General features: G+C 60.9%; 6 protein-coding genes across 6 annotated transcripts; 2 read left to right on the top strand and 4 right to left on the bottom strand.

Moving 5' to 3' along the window:
- Positions 1–699: 699 nt before the first annotated feature.
- Positions 700–996, bottom strand: COLE_04066 (uncharacterized protein; the record flags this gene model as incomplete). Its single annotated transcript, XM_018427250.2, has 1 exon — positions 700–996. One exon carries the CDS (start codon positions 994–996, stop codon positions 700–702), a length of 297 nt encoding a protein of 98 aa, XP_018282611.1.
- Positions 997–1883: 887 nt separating this feature from the next.
- COLE_04065 (uncharacterized protein) lies at positions 1884–5514 on the top strand (the record flags this gene model as incomplete). Its single annotated transcript, XM_018425884.2, has 8 exons — positions 1884–1935; positions 1988–2426; positions 2784–2828; positions 3189–3218; positions 3285–3419; positions 3491–3508; positions 3563–3592; positions 3642–5514. The coding sequence occupies 8 exons, from the start codon at positions 1884–1886 to the stop codon at positions 5512–5514; spliced, it is 2622 nt and encodes an 873-aa protein (XP_018282610.1).
- Positions 5515–6465: 951 nt separating this feature from the next.
- Positions 6466–7786, bottom strand: COLE_04064 (uncharacterized protein; the record flags this gene model as incomplete). The annotated part of the gene is made up of 3 exons (XM_018421724.2): positions 6466–7145; positions 7274–7470; positions 7707–7786. The coding sequence occupies 3 exons, from the start codon at positions 7784–7786 to the stop codon at positions 6466–6468; spliced, it is 957 nt and encodes a 318-aa protein (XP_018282609.1).
- A 1396-nt stretch (positions 7787–9182) lies between these two features.
- COLE_04063 (uncharacterized protein) lies at positions 9183–13688 on the bottom strand (the record flags this gene model as incomplete). The annotated part of the gene is made up of 4 exons (XM_018421723.2): positions 9183–12410; positions 12444–12830; positions 12872–13490; positions 13525–13688. 4 exons carry the CDS (start codon positions 13686–13688, stop codon positions 9183–9185), a joined length of 4398 nt encoding a protein of 1465 aa, XP_018282608.1.
- A 1423-nt stretch (positions 13689–15111) lies between these two features.
- COLE_04062 (uncharacterized protein) lies at positions 15112–15615 on the bottom strand (the record flags this gene model as incomplete). Its single annotated transcript, XM_018427248.2, has 1 exon — positions 15112–15615. One exon carries the CDS (start codon positions 15613–15615, stop codon positions 15112–15114), a length of 504 nt encoding a protein of 167 aa, XP_018282607.1.
- A 2502-nt stretch (positions 15616–18117) lies between these two features.
- COLE_04061 (uncharacterized protein) lies at positions 18118–19520 on the top strand (the record flags this gene model as incomplete). Its single annotated transcript, XM_018420141.1, has 3 exons — positions 18118–18239; positions 18328–18592; positions 18654–19520. 3 exons carry the CDS (start codon positions 18118–18120, stop codon positions 19518–19520), a joined length of 1254 nt encoding a protein of 417 aa, XP_018282606.1.
- Positions 19521–22211: the final 2691 nt, after the last annotated feature.

Here is a 22211-nt window from a genome sequence, read left to right as displayed (position 1 = left end):
ACACACGTGTGGGCATGCCACCCGACGCTCCGCAGCTGAGCACCCTGCATGTGTCGCCCGTGAGCGCGTGCATGGCTTCGCTAGGAATGCACCAGCAGCAACCCGTGCATCGTGCCAGTGTCTCAAGAGCGCTCGTCCCGCGCAGACAATGAATTGCACGACGATGTGCCAGACATGTCCCGTGAGAGCCTGGAAAGAGCCTATACGAGTCTGTGCGTTGCGCAGATGCCGAGAAGGAAAGCGCTATGTGTGGCCGACATTTGTACCCGACACACACTTCGGGCATAGGCAGCAGCCGCAGCGGGCGCACGAGAATAGCGCTGTAGTGACCCCGACATGCAGAGCGTCCTACAGCACATACGCCGTGCGCACGAGTGCATGTATGTCGCAAATGTCGCTAACATCCTGGAGCGCAGGAGACTCGTTGTGATTTCGCGGCAATGCGTATTCATGGTACCCGAATATGAAGCGTGCCTCGGCCCATCTGGGACTGCGCCAGCAATTGGAATGCCGGACAGAATCAGGTGACGCTCGATCGAACGAAGGTTGGTGGGCTCAATAGGCTATAATTGGGCTCGTCTGAGCTCATGATTTGGGGACTTGACGAGAACAGGCTCACTACCCATGAGCGGTTTGGTGCGCAGTATGTGGGTCCGATGCTTCCAAGCGGGCGGTTCCCACGAGCTGCCTATGCACCCTTCAGCTTCGAGCGTCCCGACTTGCCGTGCAGTGCGAGAAAAGCGGAACGATGAGCCGAACACGAGCAATGCGGGTTTCTGCATGCGGTCCAGGTCTCACGGCAACGAGCGTTGCGCAGCAACAGCTCGCAACTACAAATGGCCGCGGAGCGAGAGCGTGTCGCTGGCCGCAGCAAAATGCATGATGGGAGCAGCTGAAGAACTTATAACGTAGGGTATTTCTGTGCCACATCGCCCCATCTCGCTGTGCACACCGCTCTGTGTGGCAAATCACATACCCAGATGCGCATGCATCCATCGCTGGAAGTTGTAGAGCACAGGCGTGTGGCGCGTGTGGCGTCAGAGAACAGGGAACGTGGATCTCATGATCGCGTGCCTGTGGTCGTTCGCGGCCCTCGCCGATCACTGCGAAGTCCACCACAGCGCAGATGCACCATGACCTCACGAGATCCCCTCCCACTCGCTCGTTCGCAGACTCCCCTCGCCCGGCCCCCAAGGTCATCTGTTCGCCTTTGCCCCGTCCCGCAGGTCGAGACGCTGCGTACGCCAAAGTTAGGTTTTGGTCTTCGAGCTTAGTTACGCCTGGTTGGATAGCAGACATTGCACTTCAGGGTTTTAATGCTGGTAGTCTCCAGGTGTTCCACGAGCTCTTTATGAGAACCAAGCATATCGCCTTGATCGCCTTTGCGCTTCTTGTGTGGCAGAAGCCTTCGACTACCGCACCGCCATCAGCAAGTCGCGCCGAGCTTGACGATGAAACAGGCACGTCTGGAACATTGGTCGATATGCTTGAGAGCGATGGTGAGGCGAGAGACGGCATGAGGGCGAGAGGAGGTGCAAGGTGCACGGGCAATGTACAAGATGAAACTGAGGAATGAGATGTCATGTCGGGTCGGATGCGAACAGGTCGCACCACTAATGCAGGGAAGCGTCTGTGCACAGCCCACACGCTCCAGACATCCAGAGGTAATGTCCCAGCTATGCAGCGAGTCGATCAGCCCTCATCTTCTGTACGTTGCTTCTCACATCTACCAGTGAGACTTGTCTCGCTACCACTTACCCATTCATCGACAGCTCGACAGTTCCACCAACTCCGTCGTCCATCGACGGCGAGGTCACCCTACGCCCTTATCTACAACGCCCTCACGCTCATCACTGCGCCCAGAGCAGTGTCAAGTCCACCTCATGAGGCCTCACATTGTCCTCGCAGGTTGGCTGGCCTTTGTCAGTCTCCAAGGTGCGTCCGTCTACTTATCATCGCTTCTATTTATCATCATTGACCACTCCAGCCGCCGCTGCCCCGCTTGGCGACGGCCACGAACTTCAAAAGCGTCAGGCAACCGATGGAGCCGGCCAGGCCACGCCTCCTGGCGGGCAACAAGCACCGACTCCCACCAATCCTGGGGGCGGAAACACGAGTCCCGCGACGCCGGGGAACACCCCCGCAGGGGATGGGGGCGCTGCGGGGCCCTCTTCAGGCGGCGGTGGGAACCCGGGAACCCCAGCGAATAACTCTCCCACTGAACCTCCGTCACAGCCATCTCAGCCAACCCCTCCGCAACAACCATCTCCGGCATCCCCTACGCCACAGATTCCTTCCCAGCCCCCAGATGGCGGCGCGGCCTCCCCAGTGTCCTCACCGGCCCAAGGACCAGCATCGTTGCCTGCTGAACCGCCGGCGTCGCCTCCACAGCAGACTCCAACGGCGCAGGCCCCATCCGCACCCACGTCAGTACCCGATTCTAATCCGGGGCCCTCTGTGCCACCAGCGTCGCCTCCTCCCCCTACATTCTCTGCAGAGACATCACTGCAGGCGGCTCCATCTTCGCCGTCGTCCCCTCCCCAGTCCCCGCAGCCGCCGCCTTTATTTACGCCTCCATCGCCGTCAGACCCTTCACCGAATGTCGCGACGCCTGCAGCAACGTCCGCGGGCACGATACAAGGGGTGGCACCGTCTCCGACGTACGTGCCACCACCGCGATCCTGTGTTGCCACGCGGGCGGCGAAGCACGCTCGTGTCACTTGGCAAAGGGGATCGGCGCTGGCGGCGAAATAATGCTGATAAGAATCCACTGACCCCAGAAGTGCAGGTAACGACACCCCGGCCGCTTCCCCAAATTCTCCTGCTACGTCAGTACCCGATCCTGCTGCACTAGTCCCCCCTCCGCAGACACCCACTCCTACTGTGGTAGCTTCACCCCCCTCACCCCCGTCCCCCACCCTCACTCCCCTGTTTGCACCTCCTCCCGTGTCCCCCACCCCCGTAGATACCCCTCCTGCTGGTAGTGCTCCTGTCCAACCCCCTCCATCCTCCCCTGCTGCGCCTCCCATTGTGCCCGTAACTACGGTTGCGCCCGCCGCCGCGACGACGGCGCCGCCCCCGCCCGCTAGTGAAGCGCAGCCGAATGCCGCGTTGTCCCAGCCTCCGCCTCCGAATACGCCTGATACTGCCCAAGGGGCCACGGATGTGATCCCGGCTAACCCGAGCAGCTCTGGAGGCCAACAGCCCTCCGCATTAATGTAAGTGACATCTGCAGAAGTTCGAGTGCGATTCCTGCTTGGTTGGCCTCCCATGGCTTACAATAGCCCTCCCTCGGGCCCTGCGAATAGCGCGGCTGCCACCCCCGAGGCGACCACGCCTCCTCCAGTTTCGGTCGCTGTCGTCGAGACAGTGGTCACCTCGGGGTCAGTCGTGGCCACTTTGACCACCTCCGTTGCTCTGTTAGTTTGGTGTCTTCCTGGTCGGAGTTTTCCGCATTTTCTTATAAATCATCGCGCCGCTGACATTGCAGCCCCTCCCCTCCCCCTGCGTGAGCCACTGCTAATGCGCCTATTATCATCAAAAATTGTTACTGACCCGTCAGCTCAGGAAGTGGTGTTCCTCCCCAAGCTTCGTCAGTATCCGTGAAATTTACTTACTAGTGAGAGGCCTGCTGATGTTAGCTCGGCAGCCGCAGCCGCAGCCGCGACCGCAACCGCCGCGGGGGGTGTTGGCGCCGGCAGTACTGAGTGCACGACCTCGACTGGCCTCAAGGGCAAGTTGGGTCCCGGAGGCTGCTTTGCAAACGCTCGCCAGGACTGCACAGTATCAGATGGCATCCCCGGTGCGACGACGGACACGGGCATATGCGCACCTGTCGTTACCGTCGGTTCCCCTTGCTCGCTTTCGGATGGCACCAAGGGCACAGCGCAGCTGCAAGGTCTCGGCACGACTCTGTCGTGTATTGGCAACAGCTTCACTGCGGGCGCGCCTTGCTCACTTCCCTTCAATGTGGCTGGCACCATCGCGAACGACGGCAAGACGTGCAAGCCTCCCGTAGTAGCCCCGCCTGCTGGCGCCGCCTGTCCAGTTCCCGGGATCACTACGCTGGGCCTCATGCAGCCAGACGGTAAAACGTGTCTCCCGCCGACACAGTCTGGTGGCCCCGACACTAGCGGCGGCAGCGGCGGACCCAGTCTTTCCGACGGGGGGCAGTGTGCTGTCGGGGGCCTGGCGGGCCAGATCGAGCGAGGCTCATGTCGAGCCCTAGAGCCGAAGTCGGGTGACCCATGCTTCCGCGGCGGCCAGTTTGCCTACTTCTCTAATGCTATCCCCGACGGCATCCTGGCGTCTGATCTCAAGACCTGCATGATCGTTAACGACACTTGCAACGCCAACGGCGTGCAGGGCCGCTGGAGCCCGAGCTATCTCTGTGTCGTCCCGCCGCCGGCCTTCGGCAACCCCACCCAGGACGGCGGCGCCTGCCAGCGCGGGCAGATCTGGGGCGGCCGCTGGGATGCTGCGTCGTCGACTTGCATCCTGCCAGGCGATCCTTGCCCAACCGGCATTTATGGCCCGAACGCGCGGGACTGCATCGCGAAGCCGACCGTCGGCACTGTCTGCGCGACGGCGCAGGGATTCAATGGGACCTTCAACGACGCCGGCCTCTGCGTGGCCACAATCCCACCGGGGGCACGCACGCCGTGTCTCTCGGTCAGAACCGAGGCTGGCACAGTCTCGCTTACACCCAACGGCACGCTGTGCCAGATAGCTCCGACGCCGGACACGCCGATGGGAGTGCTCCAGAACATTGCGCCGGGGTCGTTCTGCTCAAACGGCAAGGACTCGGGCGCGTTCACCGACGCGATCAGCTGCGAGGTAGTGCAGCGCCCAGGCGGCATCAGCGCGATTCCTGAAGGGACGGCCGGCAACCCCAACAACGACATTGCGTCACTGCAGTCCGTGTCGCGCGCGACCAAGTCCAAGACGTGGATCCCGGGCGTTGCAGCAGGTGTGGGCGTCGCTGGAGGCCTGCTTTTGCTCGCTCTTCTCGCGTGGAAGTGCGGCTGGTTCAAGTCGCTCGCGCGCAAGCACCGCCGGCGCCATCAGACCGCCGCCTTCGGGCCTGGCGACGGCATTCTCGAAGAAGCGCCGTACGCCCCACCGCAGACGTTTGCGACCGTCGGCAACTCCCGCAACCAGCCGTACCGTGACGACAACTTCTCCGCTACCACAAGCCCGCCCACCAGCCCGCCTGCGACCAGCCGCTTCTCCATCATCTCGGACCAGCACCCGGCCGACCCCTTCGCGGACACGAGCTACAACAACCATCGGCGGAGCCAGCAGTTGTCCGACTATTCGTACGCGCCGGAAGCCCTGTCTCCCCGCCACCCCGGGTCGCCGTCCATGATGCCATCGTCGCCGCCCATGATGGCCGGCTCGCCGCCGGGCTCGCCCGGAATGCAGCATGTCGTCCAAGAGCCCCTCCTCGCGGGCTACCCAGCAAACCCGCCGGCGTATCCCGCAACAGAAGAGTACGGGCACAATAGGCGCTAGTTGTTTTTTTTAGTATTGCCCTTGCTCCCCTAGTGTACACACGTCTCTCGCATCAGCTGGTCAAAAAGACAATAGTCGGATTGTAGTTCGTTAACGGGGATGCCTCGTCATGATCTTGCCATGCAATGAAGTCGCAAAGGTAGAGTAGCGGAGGCATTCGCAGCACGGGGTTGCGCCACAGCCTCGTTCTTCGAATGGATTCTACTGTAACATGGAGAGGGCCCGCCCTCCGTGGTGGCCTACCTATCCACAGTTCTTTAGGTCACGAACAGTCAAGAGACGAGCATCTCCTCAGTCCTAATCTACCCCTACGCCCCAAAGTTGTGTCCCGCATGCCTTCCTCGAATTCGGTCGTCGGCGCTCGGTATTTCGGCATCGGCATGCTCTGGGATTGTGGAGCACTTGCCAAGCTTCCATCGGACTAGGCGAGTTCCACCTCCGCAAGCATGTCCAGCTGCACAAATCCACACCAGCTCCATCGCGTCAAGGATACAGTTTAAGAGGAACAAGGAACCGACCTGATGTCGGGGGACATGTCGGGATACGCCTCGGCTACCTTTGTCCTGCGAGCCTGCGGAAAAAATAGCGATAGCGCCAAGGCCCGTTTTGCCGAGTGGTTCCGCAGAAGTCAGAGGAGGATCCCCGCTCGCACACTCGGCAAGATGTCAGTTCGTATCAGATAGCGATGGCCGCGCTCTGCAGCTCGTAGCGTTCGCTGCATCGTCTGGCTCGCCCAACGCTCTCTCGCTCCGTTCTCGCACACTTGCGGTGTTGTACAACATGCATGCAGGGGCTACTATTCCCGCATGCGGCCCTGGACCAAGCATGCACTCTAGGCGGTTGTTTTTCTTGCTCGCACACTGCGACGACGGCGGGGTCGCCGCGGCGTGTTCTACAAATGGAGGTGAGACGGTCGCGGCGCCGCGGCACCGCGGACGGCATGGGAGCCGCTTACGCCTCGTAGTCCTCCTTCTTGACGTCCTCGGTCTTGAGGGTGTCGATGATGCGCTTGACGCGCTCGTAGACGGCGAAGACGATGGCCTGGCCGGGGGCGACACGCATGACACGGGGAGTGATACCCTTGTAGAAGGCCGAGACACCCTCGTTCTTGAACATGTCGCCGGCGACCTTCTGGAAGCGCGAGAAGGCGGTCTCGCCGGGCTGCTTGGACGCCTTCTGGATACGCGTCTTGATCGTGTCGATGGGGGCGTTCGAGAAGGGGCCCATGGCACCCGAGACGAGACCGAGGACCATGGTCTGGTACGAGGGGAGCTCGCCCTTGGCGGCGTAGTCGGGCTGGAAGTCCATCGCCCACTTCTTGAAGTACTGGTAGGCGGTGAAGTTGACACCCTGGTTGGTGGCCTGACGGAGCGCGGTCAGAGCAACACCACGGTAGAGAGTGGAGAAGCCCTCCTCGCGGATGATGGTGTAGAGGGCGTGCGCGGCGTTGCGGTAGCGCGGCGTCGCGTCGGGGTCCGCGAGCGAGTGCTGCTGGGCCTGCAGACGAATCTTGACGACCTCCATGGGGTTGACAACGACGACGGCTTCAGTGGCACCGGCACCGAGACCAGCGAGGAAGATCTGGGACGGGGAGAGCTTGCCGTCGGCGTCCATAAGCCAGCCCTTGTACACTGGAGGTCAGCGCGACTCTTCTCAAGAGTTGGGGTGGGGCCGAGGCAGGCGACCGAGCAAGATGGAATATTCCACAGAGAGCTCGGCCCGCGTCGCGCCACGTTGCGCCCCAAACACTCGTACTCACTCTCGAACGAGGCGAAACGGATAGCCATCTTGGGCACGATACCCGTGACGACGGCACCGAGACCCTTGTACAGGCCGAGGGGGGTCTCGCGAGCAACAATCTGCTTGCCGGTCGCGAAGAAGCCGAGGGGCTTGTTGGCTGTGCCCTTGCGCCCGCGCGAGAGCTGCATGCGGACCTTGATGGTGTCAAGGGGGTGGCTGGTGTCAGCGGTGTTCTCTAGCGGGGTTTGGAGGTTCTGTCAGAAGATGTTGGCGGACTGGCAGCTGAGTGTGTGGAGCTCGCACGAGCAGATCTCGCAAGCAGGCCAGAAAGCGGTGGGGAGCCTCAGCTCCATCGCCTGCTGCCCCGCCTGCTCGCTGATGCTGCTCATCTCGCGCTCGCCAGATCTTCCGACGCTTTCCTCTACATCGCCAACTCCGTGCTCGGTACTCACCACACGAGCGCCTCGGCGAGACCGGCGGTGCCACCGGCGAGCAGGTGGGTGGAAAGTGGGATCTTCTCCTTCTTGGCCATTTTGAATGTAGCGAGGGGTGGGGGCGGGGGAGGGGATGTAGAACCGAGAGTGCGCGAGCGCTGTCTAGAGTGCGAGGAGCAGAGTGGTGAGTAGAGGGGAAAAGAAATGGTCGGTCGGGTGTACTAAGTATGTTTCGGCTTCCATCGCTCCGCCCGCGCCCAGCGCCCAGCGCCCAGCGCCCCCACCATGACAGATACAGCCTGCGCGTCTATCCCCGCCTGGCCGCCTACGTGCTCATGGCCTGCAGCCTGCAGACACGACATTGTGATACTCCTGCCTCACCGCACCGGCATTGTGCCGCGCCTGCGACCCGAGGCCACGGCTACGCCTGCAGTGGGACTTAGCCGGGGCCCAGGCGGTTTTCCCTAATCTCCGTCGGGGCTAGTCGGTTTTCATCAGTCGTCACCCAGGAACCACTCTTCACTCGTCGTCTGCTCTCGCGGCGCCGGCATCCCCGCCCCTGCTCCCCTCGTCCCCCGACGGAGCGCGCCCTCCGCCCGCTCCCTCACTCTCCTCGGCACATCCGACGCACACCGATATGGCTGACTCGCTGCAGTTCTGCTCGCTGGCCGTCATCAGGGCAGCTCTCGTCGCTGAACGCGGGCGGACGGCGGACGTCTGTGCCACCGCTAATTGGCGGCGCGTGCCTTCACCCTTGTTCCTTCTTTCCCTTCAGAGTCTCCTCCCTCCCGATTCCGTATCGCGCTCCATCCACCACTTCTGCTCCACCACGCCGCCGAGTCATCGACCACGCGCACGCATGCCGCACCCACGGCCCACGGCCCACGGGGGGACGGGGGTGGGGGTGGGGCGGTGGGGTAGCGGGCGTATATGCGGGCGAGCCGCGGGCGGACTGTGCCATGCTGGTGGACGCGCCGCACAGGTCGCCATATCGCGTGGCTCGACTCGCACCTCGGCCGAGCCACGGACTCGACGCCTGTCCGCCGCGCCGGCTTTCTTTACATCTCAAAAAAAAAATGTCCTGTAGCTACCTCGAGGCGCTTTGTGCATTCCAGCCGCAGACATCCGATGGCGACCGAGCGCCGGTATCCGGCATGCAGCAAGCAGGGCCTTAGGAGGAGCGGATCGCGGCCCGATGACAGTTAATCAGCCCTGACCAAACCGCACGCTCTGTTATGCCGATCCCACCCGCTCCACTGCAGCTCCATTGTCTTGTCACCATCACACGAGATCACGAGACACTCCGAATTTGATCCGCTATCGGTTTATCCGGTACCATCCATATCCGCATTCCGCTGCACGAGCACACCAGAGATCCATGCATACATGTGAACATGTACAATCAGACAGTACATACACCAGAGAGCCCAAAAGATGATGAGGAACATGAGTGGAAAAGAACGTGGGAGCAATGTGGGGGAGTGGCGTGGGAGATCACAGGCCGAGCTTGGCGAACTCGTCACACGCCTCCTCCACAACCTTCTGCAGTGTAACCTTGGAGCACGGCTTGGTGAGCCAGCAGTCCATGCCGCACTCGACGAGGCCGCGGCGCTTCTCGTCTTCGCCCGCGAGCGCCGTGATGGCGAAAATCTTGGAGCGCACGGCAGGAGTTGTGGAGCGAGCGCCGTTGCTCAACGCTCCAGCAGCGAGGCGCTTTTCAGCCAGCCGCATCTCAGATGCAGCAGTGAAGCCGTCCATGTTGGGCATGTTGATATCGAGCAGCACTATGAGCGGGCGTTCAAGCGCAAGCTGCTTGAATTGTTCGAGAGCATCCGCGCCATCCTCGCTCTCGCGGATGTTGAGGTCGAGGCCGCTCGTCTTGAGGATGCGCACGAGAATTTTGCGGTTGACCATGTTGTCCTCTACCACGAGGACGGTCATCGGGTGAGGCGTCGGAGCCGGAGGGACGGTAATAGGGGCCTCCTCGGACGGGGTTGTGACGGGTGTCGATTCTGTGCCGAGCCAAGGCGAGGAGGGCGTACTGCCCAGTCCCGGCGACGCCAGAGGGTCGGTGTCAGCACCGGCGTCCTCAGACGGAGATGTCGCTGGGAAGGATGAACCAGACGACCCGGTCGACGCCCCCGAGGGTAGCCGGGCTCGGCCACGCGACGAGAAGTAGTCGCCGAGGCACAACGATGCTACAGCCTCCTCGACGCACATGCCGCGCGACTTCCACCCGAACAGGGTGGAGAGGCCTTTCGTGGTCTTGCACACCGATTTCGATGTTGTAACCACGACCTTCTCCTCCTTCTCCGCCTGTGAGCTCTTTTCAGAGCGGGCAATCGACTCGGAGTCAAATTGCAAACGGACCGGACGGGGACGGTTGAAGGCGCTGTCGCCGTTGCTAAACTCCATCGACACGCGGGCCGGTGTGCGTGAGAGGGTAGTTCTGATAAGAGAAGGCGTGATGGGCTTGTGGAGGCGGCGAAGCTCTGTGGTAGGTGGAAGCGGGAGAGAGCCAGGTCTGTCACCATCTGCCTCGAAAATCACCACCTCGGACGCTTCTATCGAGGTCAACATGCTCGGCGCGATGTCATCCGTCTCGAAGCCGCCGTCCATGACAATGAGATCGGCCTCAGCAGCAGGGGCAATGTCACACCCAAGGCTGGCGTATTGCCGCTCCAATGATGCGCCGAGGCGGTCCAAACCGCAGCGAAGATCACCGCCAGGGCGGTCAAATCCGAGGACCGCCACCTTGCGTGGTGCACCGTCCACCGTGGTGACAGTCGGAGTCAGCGACGGCGGCGAAGGCGCGATGGGCAGCGGGACCTGAATGGAGATGGTGCACCCATCGCCGGGCGCAGATGAGATCTCCATCTCGCCGCCCATGAGGTCGATGATGCGGTACGCCAGGTGAACAGACAGTCCAGAGCCAGTCGCGAACAAGTCTTCCTTGGCCCACGGCTCGCCCAGCTTGTTGTCGACAAAGTCAAGGGACATGCCACGGCCATTGTCGACAATGGTGATTGCGACACGGCGGGTGTTGGAAAGGTCTTCGCAGCCCTCGGGCGGGAGGTAACCCTCGATGTCGTCGACGTAAATCTCGACACAGCCAGGACCGTCAATGTACCGGTATGCGTTGGAGATCAGTCGGCCCAGGGCACGGCGGAGGGCGCCACCCCGGTCCTCTGTGACCAAGTCTCCAAGATCCTTGGACACAATCTCGAGGACGGTTTCTATGTGACCTTGTGCCTCGCCGCTGCCTGCGCGTCCGCGGCGGTCCTCATCGTACGCCTCCTGGACGAGATCCTCGAGCATCGCCCGCAGAGTCTGAGGTGCACTCGAGCTGTGCCCAAACAGGGCCGGGTGCTTCACCCGGGAGCTTTCCCACAACTTGTCCTTGCCGGTGAGATCAAGGAAAGTGAGGATGTTGTCGACGATGCCGTGCAGCGTTTTGCCCGACGTATCGATAGCGTCGAGCAGGGGAAGAAGGTCGCGCACCTGCTCCAGCGTGGTCATGCAGCCATGAGCTGCAGACTGCACCTGGCCGACATTTCCGGCATCGGCGAGGTCGGACATTGAGGAGCGGAGAAGGTGGGTGATGGTGAGGATCTGGTGCAGCGGGGTGCGCAGCTCGTGGGCCTGCAGGTTCGAGTACGTGATTTGGCTCTCCTCGACACTGCGGATGCGCGAAATGGCAAGACCCGAGGTGAGCGCGGCGCCGATGATCCAAACAAATGGCAGCGCGAGGCGGCTGCTATCGTCGAAACTGCGAGGCGACCGCTCCCACGAGACAAAGACGGCATAACGCAGCATCCCGTCGAAGGTCAAGAATACAGTCGACAGGACAGTCTGGCACTTGCTGGGCATGAATGCCATGATCTCCTGCGCGAGCTCATCGTTGGGGTCCTCGCGGTCCCACCAAAAGTGGCTTGTAGCCAGATATGTTTTTGCGAACTTTGCAATCGTCTCGGTGGCGTTGGGCCTGTTGAAATCGACCTCGAAGCCAGGAGCAGCGTTCTGCCCCATAATCTCAACGCTGAGGTTGTCGGTGCGAGGCACATACTTGACGACAGGCTCAACATTAGCGGGCCATTCCTTGCCCTGCAGGAAGTCGGCAACAATGGACTCCCTTGTTTGAGTCGGCTGATTCTCGGGCGTAGTGCCGCCCTTGCGAATGTACAGCTGATACTCGTGCAGGTCAACCATGCAAACCGCATCGGCGTGCAGAATGCCTCGTAGCGTTTCTGCAGCGTCGTTGAACATGGTGGTCTCGGCCCGCAGATCTCTGCGCTTGGCACGGCGTGAGTCACGCGGGGCGGTTTTCACGGCGCGTTGTGGCAGCTGAGGCATGTCCACAGAAGCTTCGGAGCGGTTTGACGCTGGAGTCAGGGGCGTTTGCGCTGGTGAAACAACGGCCTGCGCGGACGACGCTTGGGCGCCGCTGACAGCGCGATTGACGGCGATGTTGGGCAGGCGGGATCTTGCGTCCATAAGCAGAGCTCGGGCGCCGCCCGACCTCGGGAGCCGGGAATAGCGGCTCTTCTTCAACCGGGAGATCGACGTCTTCCTGGGCTTGAGGGACTTGGCAGTCTCTGCCGCCTTTGCAGAGTCCGGATCCTCTGGCTTCAACTTGAGATGCTCAGGGACGAGTGACCGGCGCAGGAAATTGATGCTAGCCTCGTACATGGCGCTCGACTTCTTGGCCATGATTTCGGATTGCTGCGCGTCAGGGAGTCCGCAGCCATAACCTACCAGGGTCGCCAGCTGGTAAACTAGCATGTTGGCGAGACGCAGCAGGGTGCTCTGCTCTCGCACATCAAACGTGTCCCGAGCAGCATCGCCTGCGATACTTAGCATACCGAAATCGACAAAGTCTCCGCCAGGGCGGTAGTAGCGAAGCGGGGCAGCGGCGAAGAACTTGCGCTTGCGCCCTCCGAGACGGCCGGGATTCTTAGCAAACCGCCAGTCCTTGTCCATGTCGGCGACGACGAAGCACCTGCCCTCTGGATGAAGCACGGCATGGCCGCCATACGCCTCGCCGTTGGGGAACGACCAGCAGCGGAAGTTGCGATTGGGAAGATAGACATCCTCGTTGTCCCCGCGAAGGATGGAGACGGAAGAACTGTCAGCGCCCAGGACCTGTGTGTCAGCCACATACTGCCGTACACAGCACTACGCACCAGCTGCGCTAGCTCGCAATAACGGGATAGGACGGCGAAACGCTCGCCCAACTCGTTGGGGTCGTTTAGGCCGAGGCGGCGTAGCACTCGGGAGCGTTTCTCACGCAGGGCCTGACTGGGATTGGGCGCCTGAAGCCATCCGTCCTGCTCGTAGCACCGGCGGAGCCGCTGGCGTTCGCCTGTCACGCAAAGATGGCCCGAGTCTTCGTCAGGCCGACACGTGCGGGGGAGTTTGGTCGCATGAAGGACCTTGTAGGTGTGCTCAAAGGCGCCAATCGATGCGTGGGTCTGCAAGGTTGTGAAGGAGAGAGCGTCGAGTGTGGGGAGGAGCACAAATTCGGGATGCTGAGTGAACTCGTGTTCAGGGGTGCCGCTGGGGGTTGATTTGTGTGAATCGTCCGCGGCTGTGCCCCCGAGGATGTGCAGATCGCGCGACATGTCAAAGGACATGGGAAGCTTGGTTCGCCCGGGGCTCTCGCCACCATTGCTGACATCGGAGGGCGCCAGGAAGTCGTATGAGTCATCGCTCTCATTGTGGATGAGGAGCTGGGAAGGTTGGGCGGCGACATCGCCTTCTCTGGCCTCGCTGTGGTCGCCTGACCGACGGTCGACACCATAGCTGAGGGGTCAGAGGAAAATGCGGGGAAACGTACTATCTGAGGGCTTCCTCCCACTCGGCGTCAGTAGTAGGCGCTCGCTCGTGGCGTGGGATGCGTCCCACCGCGACACGATCCTTGGATGTCGTTGGGACCGAGCCCGAGGTGTGGCTCCTGCCAACGGAGAGGCGGCGTGGGATCGCAGAGGGTGGCTGGCTCATACTGCCGTGCGACCCATTGAGGGAAGAGATGGGAGGATGCAAGAATGCGGACACGTGTAGTTGCGGATATGGGCGACGCGGCCAGCTAGCGAGAGGCGGAGACAATACACCCGTTGCGGGTGTGCCAACACGAGAGTCGTGGGCTTGTGGATTGGAAGCAAAAAGTGCGATGTGCAAGTGTCTGACGTCCGTCGTTGTGCGTCCGGGGGGGGGGCCGAAGGTGAGGAGGAGGAGGAGTGAGGAGGGAAAGAGAATGGACGGAGAGTGGATGGCGAACGACGGCCGCCCTCGGTTGCGGCCTGGGCTGGACACATTGTGGCCTTGTGGGGGTGAGACTGAACTCTGCCTTTGTACAGTTGCCCCCGGTGGAGGGTTTTGCGTCCGCTCCGCGTTCCAGACCGGCCTTTGGCCACCCAACCCAACCCGTGTACCTGATTACCTGACCTCCACCGGCCACCGGCCACCGGCCATCCAATCCTCGATCCTCCACCTGACCTCGCCCAAGTAGCATTCCCGCTCATATTATTAACCGCATTTCCGTCCGGGACCGCATTCAATTGCGCTTTTACGATCCACGTGCCTCGGTCTTTTTGATCCTCCCAGATCCGTGCCGAACCATGCGGAATCTCGCATCCCCTTTGTTCATCTCTCTGTTCAGCAGTTCCAGCCTTGCAGCTTGTAGCCAATCGACGACAATGCCAGCGCCGCCGACGGGTTAGAACGCATCTTCTGCTACTGGTTTCTTTGTCGCTCCGTTCTCTTGGCGAGATTTCGACGGATACCAGCGGATCGCGGAGAGCGATAGCCGCAATCGCAGGCACAGAACAGAACAGTCTCATGGATCATGGAAGGATCCAGCGGCTGTCGCGGCGGCCGCCGCCCGGGTTGGCCGGGTGATGCTGTTTTGGTCAGGCGGGCCGCAAGCCGCAACACGATCATTCGCCGCAAATAATATTGCTATTCGGGCAACGGCCCACGTAGCTTATCAATTATCCCCGCAGTCGTGAAATTGGACTATTTGTGAGAGCGGTGACTGACAACTGATGGGCTGATGGGTGATCGGCGGCCATGATAACCGCGAATTCGGGGGCGGAACAAACAGGCCGCGCAGGCCGAAGCTCAAAGGCCGGAGGGCGGAGTGAAGGTGCATTTTCCGATTCTCAGATGTGAGTATGTGAGCATTGCGCGTGGCGGTCAGCTCCGGTTCTGTGTCTGCGTCTTTTTTTATTTAGGATGAGAAAGAGTGCGTGATGGAAATGTAGGCGGGGACTAGTGGGACATTTACAGCAGTGCGAGCGTGAGAGTGCGAGAGCGCGTAAATGAGACCGACGCTGCCAGGAAGAAGCGTGCGATGTGCCGGGTGGGCACCTACCCGCGCCTTCTGGATTTCTGGAGGCATGAGACAGCGATCAGCAATCAGCGATCAGCGAGACAAACGCGTCAGAGAAGCAGAGAACATCTTCGGAATATCGTGACGCGTCACGTCGCGTCCGCCGCGGATCCGCGTTATGTGGTGGCGAAGCTGCGAGTCGGCGTGCGGCATCCTGCGCCCCTTGTGTATCAGCAACGGCAGAAGAATCTGGGGTGTCGACGGGCCAGAACACGTCATGTACGGCATGCGGCGCGTATGAGCGAGGAGCATGGGCGAGCAGCCGGCCGGCCAGGCGGGGTGGTGGCGTGAGCGTATAATAAGCGAGGGCGCACAGATGGATACAGAGGTAGACGAGTGGGCGCGTGCAGGTTCATGATTGATGTTCGCGCTGATCGGTGCGCATAGGGGACGTGCGACGCGTCCTGATCGTCTCCGCCGGATGTGCGGCGGCGTTCCTTTGGATCTTGAGCGCTGGAGCGGTCGAGCGTCGGCCGGAGGCCGCAGAGATCCGCAACTCCGGACTTTCCGGATATGGCGCGGTTGGTAGCAGGACATGCAGAACCCCGCTGTGATTCACACTTGCAACCCCACGCATGCGTACTTTCATGGTCTAGACCACGGCCACCATGTGATGTGATGGCGTGTGCAAGTGTGGCGGTGACGGATGAGCGAGACGAGGTCTGTGATTGGAATAAAGGCTTGGCAGGGTGGTAGGGAGGAGTGGGAGTGAGAAGCGTGTTTATGCATGGCGCCCCGGCTGCCCCTGTCTGGAAAGGGTCGTCCCTTTGGACCGCAGCCACTTGCCCGGTGTCAAATGCCCAGAGGCCAGAGGATGACGCATCAGGCCCAGCGGTGTCAGGGACTTTTGGCAGCGACCCTCGCCATACCAAAACATAGTAGCTTTAAGAACAGGTTTGTAATGTGCGCTAATACCGCCCAATTACGCTCACTCCATTCCATCCATTATTGCGGCACCAGCCTCTCGATCTCTCGCACATCAGCTGATGAGCGCTTGACAGGGGCGGCAGTCTAGCCATCTGGTCAACTGGCCATCTCGTGTTGTCATGGGAAGCAAGTTTGGTCACCTGTTGGAGGAGGAGGGGGAGCGTGAGAGACGCTGGAAGGCGATTAAAGGCGAGCTGGTCATGGGAACTCTGCGCGCTGTTTGGGTTGCGGGTGGCTTGATGTGGTGGGCAACGCGGAATGCCACTTTGTTGTAGCGGATCAATATGGTCGTGGCTGCTGCTGGCGACACCTGTTCAACTATCAGCAGTGCTGAATGCGCGAGTGCATGCCTGCGTGTACGCGCGTGCACAAACGTCTGACAAATCTCGAGAGCAGCCTGGGAAACGTGATGGTTTGGATGATGTGCGCACCTGCAATCATCGGGTGGCGTTTGATCGTCACTCCCTACTGCCCTGGCCAAACTGCGACACTCCGCCGGATTTGAAAGCAAGTGCCACGCGTCCACCGGATTCACAGATCACAGAACGCATCCCAAAGTTTTTCACGTGGTTCGTCTTGGTCAGTGGGATCCGGGGTGACGAGAAAGTGGTGGACTGGGTGTGGAGACGAGGAGAACAGACGAGGTGGGAGACTGATACGAGCGCTGTGGCAATGCCAAGACTTTGGCGGTGCAAAAAAAGGCGTTGGGCAGACAGGGCAGGCAGGGTAAGAAGTGCCTGCTATGATGTTTTGTTTGGTGCACCGCCCATCGGACGGAAACATGTGTTGTTCGGCCCCTGAGCGCCCCGAGAGCATCGCCCACCCTGAGAAAGAGTCGTTGCTCTGATTCTTCTTGGGGTCGTGCGCGGTGTCCCCTGCGCCCTCGGAAATCTCTTGGCACGCCCTCTGCAGCCACAGTGGCGCCTCTCTCTGGCGCCCTATCCTGTGCCGTTGGATCTGCTCGCTGGCGAGTGATCGAGTGATCTATGCTCTTCGATGCGCTGTGCGAGAGTGCATGAATGAGGTATGAAAGAGGTCGTGAACAACCGAAGGCTGTGAGGAGGGAGAGCCAGGACGGGGCTGGGGGTGTTTGACGGTTGAAGGTTTTGAAACGAAGGATATTGCTAGGAACGGAAGGTCGCCTGCCGAAGAAGATGCCGGAGGCGGTCCCGAATTCGGGGCGGGAGGCAAGAGCTGTCCTGGGATCCTCGCCGTCCTTGCTGTACTCGGGATCCGAGGATGAGCCAGTGAAAGCTGCAAGGTGTAAGGTGCGTGAGATCATGAGAGCTGTGATGTTGTTGTGAGCACTCTGAGGCTACGAGCAGAGCGTGAGCGCGCCGCCAGCCTGAAGAGTGCCTGGTCTGATGTTAAGGGAGCAAAGGGGGGCCTGACCACAAGCCAAGCCACGACAGGCTTTGTCACAGCCACTCGCCCGCAACACCCACGACCGACCACGCCGTAAGCCGCCACGCCATGCACGCCACATGCATCCTGCTTTCCAGCTGTTCAGGAGTCAGGAGTAAGACAGGATTGTAGGGCGCTGACGCGAGGCTCGTGTCCTAAGCGAGGAGAAGAGAGAAGAGTTGGACCAGTCAGTCGTCCAGTCCAGTCCAGTCCACTGCCGTTACTCCGGCCCGTATCTGACCGCCTGGCCGCCTGGCCGCCTGTGCCGCATCCCGCGTAATACGGCGGACGCACAGCTCCCGGCTCCCAGCTCCCAGCTCCCAGCTCCCACCCCACCCACACACCGCACGTACACCGTGTACACCCACAACTCATCTGGCCATCGGGTCACTCTGATCTCTTCCTCTCTCTCATTCTCTCCGTCGGCATCGCTTTCTCTCTTTATCTTCTTCTCATCCCGCTCACCCCTCCTCCTCTCCTCCTCCTTCCTCTTTGTCTCTTAACTACTCTTCACTCTCTCCACTCTCTCTCTCTTCTCATCTCCATCTTCATTCTCATCTACCTTTTATTCTCCCTCACGCCTCCTCCCCGCGCACCCACCCCCTTTCGCCTTCTAAAGGACACTCACTTTCGACAACCTCTTTTCTTCGCTACCCCGACTAGCCTCCTCCCCCTCTCCTCCCTCCCCGCTTTCTGTCTACCACCACCATGCTTCCTTCGCTCGCCCTTCTCGCCCTCCCATTCGTGGCCGCGGCTCCCGCATCGTGGTTCCAACCCCGCGACTCGGAAATCCACAACCTCTTCAAGCGCCAGGGTCCCATCCCCGACCCGTCCCAGCCAGGTAAGCCAAGCTCATCACGTCCCTCCCGTCCTCAGCCTCCGCAGCGCCCTCCGCGCCAATGGTCAAAGCGCTGACAGCCAAGGCTTTGCCTCCCACTACCCTCCCTCTGGCCGGGTGGCCAACGGCACCCTTCCTCAAGCCTGGGTTGACAAGTATAACCGCGTCAAGGCCGAAGGCAAGATCCCCTCGCCCGAAGTCAACCCCGTTGCCGTGAGGCGCGATGGTAACCCCGTCTACGAGGGCCGTGACGGTTCTGACAAGTCGATCTGCTCCTTCAACACGGGTTGCCGCGCCGATGATGACTACTTCCTCGCCCCAGATGGAATGTTCGTGGTATGTCTTGTGTTGTCTCACTTAATTCTCCGCGTACCCGATCCCGAGCATTATAACTGACACTGTGCAGCTTACCTTTGACGATGGGCCCACCCCGGCCTCGCCCGCTCTCTACGACTTCATGCAGGAGAACAACATCACCCGCCAGGCGACCCACTTCATGATCGGCGGCAACATTGCCGCTGACCCCCACACCATGCAGCGTGCTTTCCGTCAGGGCGGCCACATCGCTGTCCACACCTGGTCGCACCCCCAGATGACCACGCTCTCGGACGAGGCTGTCATGGGCGAGCTTGGCTGGACTATGCAGGTTATCGCCGACCTGACTGGTGGCCGCGTCCCCGCCTACTGGCGCCCCTCGTACGGTGACACGGACAACCGTGTTCGCGCCATTGCCAAGCATGTCTTTGGCATGGACTGCGTCCTCTGGAACCGTGACACCAACGACTGGAAGATTGGCCAGTCGCAGACCGTCGACAGCACCCGCAAGATCATGCAGGAGTGGTGGGTCGGCCCCAAGTCGCCCGGTATCCTTGCTCTCGAGCACGACCTCAACAAGGACTGCGTTGACGTCTTCATCGCCGAGTACCCCGGTGCTATCGAGAACGGCTGGAAGGTTTCGTCGGTTCCCGACGCCTTCGGCCTCAAGTGGTACCAGAACGCCGACTCCAACGAGGGTCCCGTCACCAACTTCACCATCGCCTCTGACACTCAGCTCAACCTCAACCTCTCGGCTCCCATCCTCGGTGCCTCCGTGAGCGCAACCCCCTCGGCTTCGAGCAACGTCAGTGCGTCGGGCAGCGCCAACGCGAGCTCGTCGGGCTCTGCTTCCGCTTCGGCCTCGCCGAGCACCACCTCCAACTCGGCTGCGTCGGCTCTCGCCCTCCCCGGCCTCGCCTCGCTGCTCCTCGGCGCGCTTGCCGTCCTCTCCCTCTAGACAGACAGACATTGATTTGGACCTAATACGCATTTGCATACACCTCACCTACACGGACTCTTCACACAGCAGCGAGATGACGACTTTCTCCTCCCCATGTCTCTCATCTCTACATAGCCTAATGCAAGTCGTAATGCTTAGTCCACGAGTGCGCTGCGCGAACCGAGCTCGGCAGCAGCGCGATTTGGAAGCCGACAGCTCTCATCACCCACTCACGCTCGACTCGTGCCACACAGCCCTTTCCGCATGGGGATGCCAAGACTTGTCCCTGCCATGAGTGGCAGGGCAAGCGATCACTCGCAGGATCGCAGGATCGCAGGCAGGACTCCTGGTCTCCTCTCCTATCGGCAATCGGGCGGACCGCATCGGGCGACGCGGCCAACCCGACGGAGCACTGAAGCGATGCATGCGGTGCAGCGACGCGGGCGCGGGCGTGCGCGCGCAGATGAGCAATGAGAGACATGCGCCAGTAGATGCTCTCTTTCTCTGACGATCTGAAGATTACGAATGCCAGAACCACGATCTCCTCCACAGATCGGATCCATCTCGCCGCATTCCGCAATCTCGCAGTCGTGCAGTCGTGCAGTCGTGCAGTCGCACGGCGATCGTGCCACGCACGTCGTCGTCGCGCGTCGCGGTCGCCGGCCGCCGGGGTGGATCGCACGTGAAAGGAAATGGAGTGCGCGATGGGATGCTTCTTGTCCGCGCCCGGCCGCCCGGAAGATCGAAGATCAGAACATCGACGTGGACGCGGACGGAACGCAGGGATGATCGGGATGAGATTGATCAGAGTGCAGATGAACAGATGACGAGCGGGCGTCTGTATTGGCTGTGCTGCATAGATGGGCACCCGGACGGCCAGTGAAGCAGTCTCCCGCACTTCTTCGTGTCCAGCTGTCCGACGTCTGGTGATCCGCGACACCTGTTTCTAGTGATCGCGTGCCTTCTACATGGTTGCGATGTGCCTAATGACGCATTAACGGCTGGACCCTGTTCGCACGCGACTTGAATTTAGCGTCATCTAGCATCGTCTCGACAGCTATAGATCAAAGATTCGCTGCCGCTCAGTCACGAGAGTCAAGCCCGAGGCGGCTGAGCAACCGCAGACGTGTCCCGTCAGTAGAAAGGCGCCGCGCAGTTGAGAAAAATCATGCAGAAACTATTAGGCCTATGGCCAGAGTGAGTTTTGGGTGGTCGCTAAGCAAAAGCGCCCCTACCCCATAACCACCTACTCGTCCTCCTCATCGCTGTCCTCCTCGAGGAAGTCGACAAGAGCCTGGGTGACCTTGAGGAAGTGCTGCTTGCCCTGCGGCTTGGCGCCCTTCTGGTGCCAGTAGATAATGGCCTGGTCGCTGACGCAGTCGGCGTTGTACAGAATCTTGACAATCTGCGGGAACGCCTTGAGGATACGCGTGTCCTGGTAGCAGTAGACCTGGGCCGTGTTGAGGATGTTGACCTCGGCCTTGGCGCCGTTCGCAAACGGCTCGAGCGTCGGCGCAAGGCGCGTGATGTACTGGGCGACATTGGCGTCCAGCTGGTCTGCACGTGCCGTCCAGTCGAACGCGCCCATCCAGCCAAGCCAGATCCACTCGCATAGGTCCGCCTCGGGCACTGGGTCCTGGGCCTGCTGGTTCTTGAGGTGCTCAACGATCTGGAGTAAGCCACTACCCTGTGCGCGAAGAGGAGAACACCACATAGATTACTCACAGCTTCGTTAGACTCCTCGTCATTGATCATGCGCGTGACCGTGCTAATGGTGTTCGCCTTGACGCCGCTCAGCGCGGCCTTGGCGTACCAGTCGACAATCTGAGGGAGCCCCTCCTTCTTGAAGTGGGCCTCAAGGAAGGCGCGGTTTTTGTTCTCCGCGGGGAAGACGGAAAGGATGTCACGCAGACCCGACCTGCGCAGGTTGGCACTGAGGTGCTCAATGCTCTGCTTCGACAGGTAGGTGCGGAAAAAGCTCGTGAGGAAAGAGAGCGCAACGCCGTCCTTGACGACGTGGGACTTTGCAAGCGACTGAAGGCACTTGGCTGAGATGCCGACGTCAGCCACGAAGAGAGCGACAGCCTCAGCGAGCTTGGCGCGCTGCGAGGCATCCCACTTGGCGATATAGCCTAGAAGGTCGGGGAGGAAGGTCTCCTCAAGCGGCTTCTGGAGGTAGCGGTAGCGCTGGATGACGCGCTGGAGGACCTCTACAATGCCCTTAACCGGGTTCCAGTCACCGAGTTCCGAGTCATCCTGGAGGATGTAGAACGGGCTACGCTTGTCGTCGAGGTAGCTGCCGCCTGGCTGAAGGAGGCCACCGACCACGAGCAGCTCGAACAGCTGCTCCGAGTACTTGAGGAACTCGAGAGATGTACCAGCCTGGACGAGCTTGGTCACAAGCGCATCGTTCGTAGGGGGCGTCGGGACGAGCGCAAGGTGAAGGAGAAGCGAGTCACGGAAAACTGGATGTCAGATCGAATGACGCAGAGCGGGAGGAGCACAAAGAACGGCGGGCAGGGAAGGTGGTAGGGGAGGCGTGAGAACCTGCACCTATACGGATGGTGGGCGACGGGCAACCACTCAGTCATCCAGAGGCGCCAGTACGACGCGGCGTCGTGTGATCCAACGCCGGGCTTGCCACCCGCTCGCCGCTATGAAGGCACTCGGCAACATGAGACTTACTTTCGGGCTCGAACTTCGCCGTGG

This window comes from Cutaneotrichosporon oleaginosum (genome assembly GCF_008065305.1).
Source record: "Cutaneotrichosporon oleaginosum strain ATCC 20508 chromosome Unknown ATCC20508_contig03, whole genome shotgun sequence".
NCBI classification, from domain to species: domain Eukaryota; kingdom Fungi; phylum Basidiomycota; class Tremellomycetes; order Trichosporonales; family Trichosporonaceae; genus Cutaneotrichosporon; species Cutaneotrichosporon oleaginosum.
This window is presented reverse-complemented; position numbering and strand designations above follow the sequence as displayed.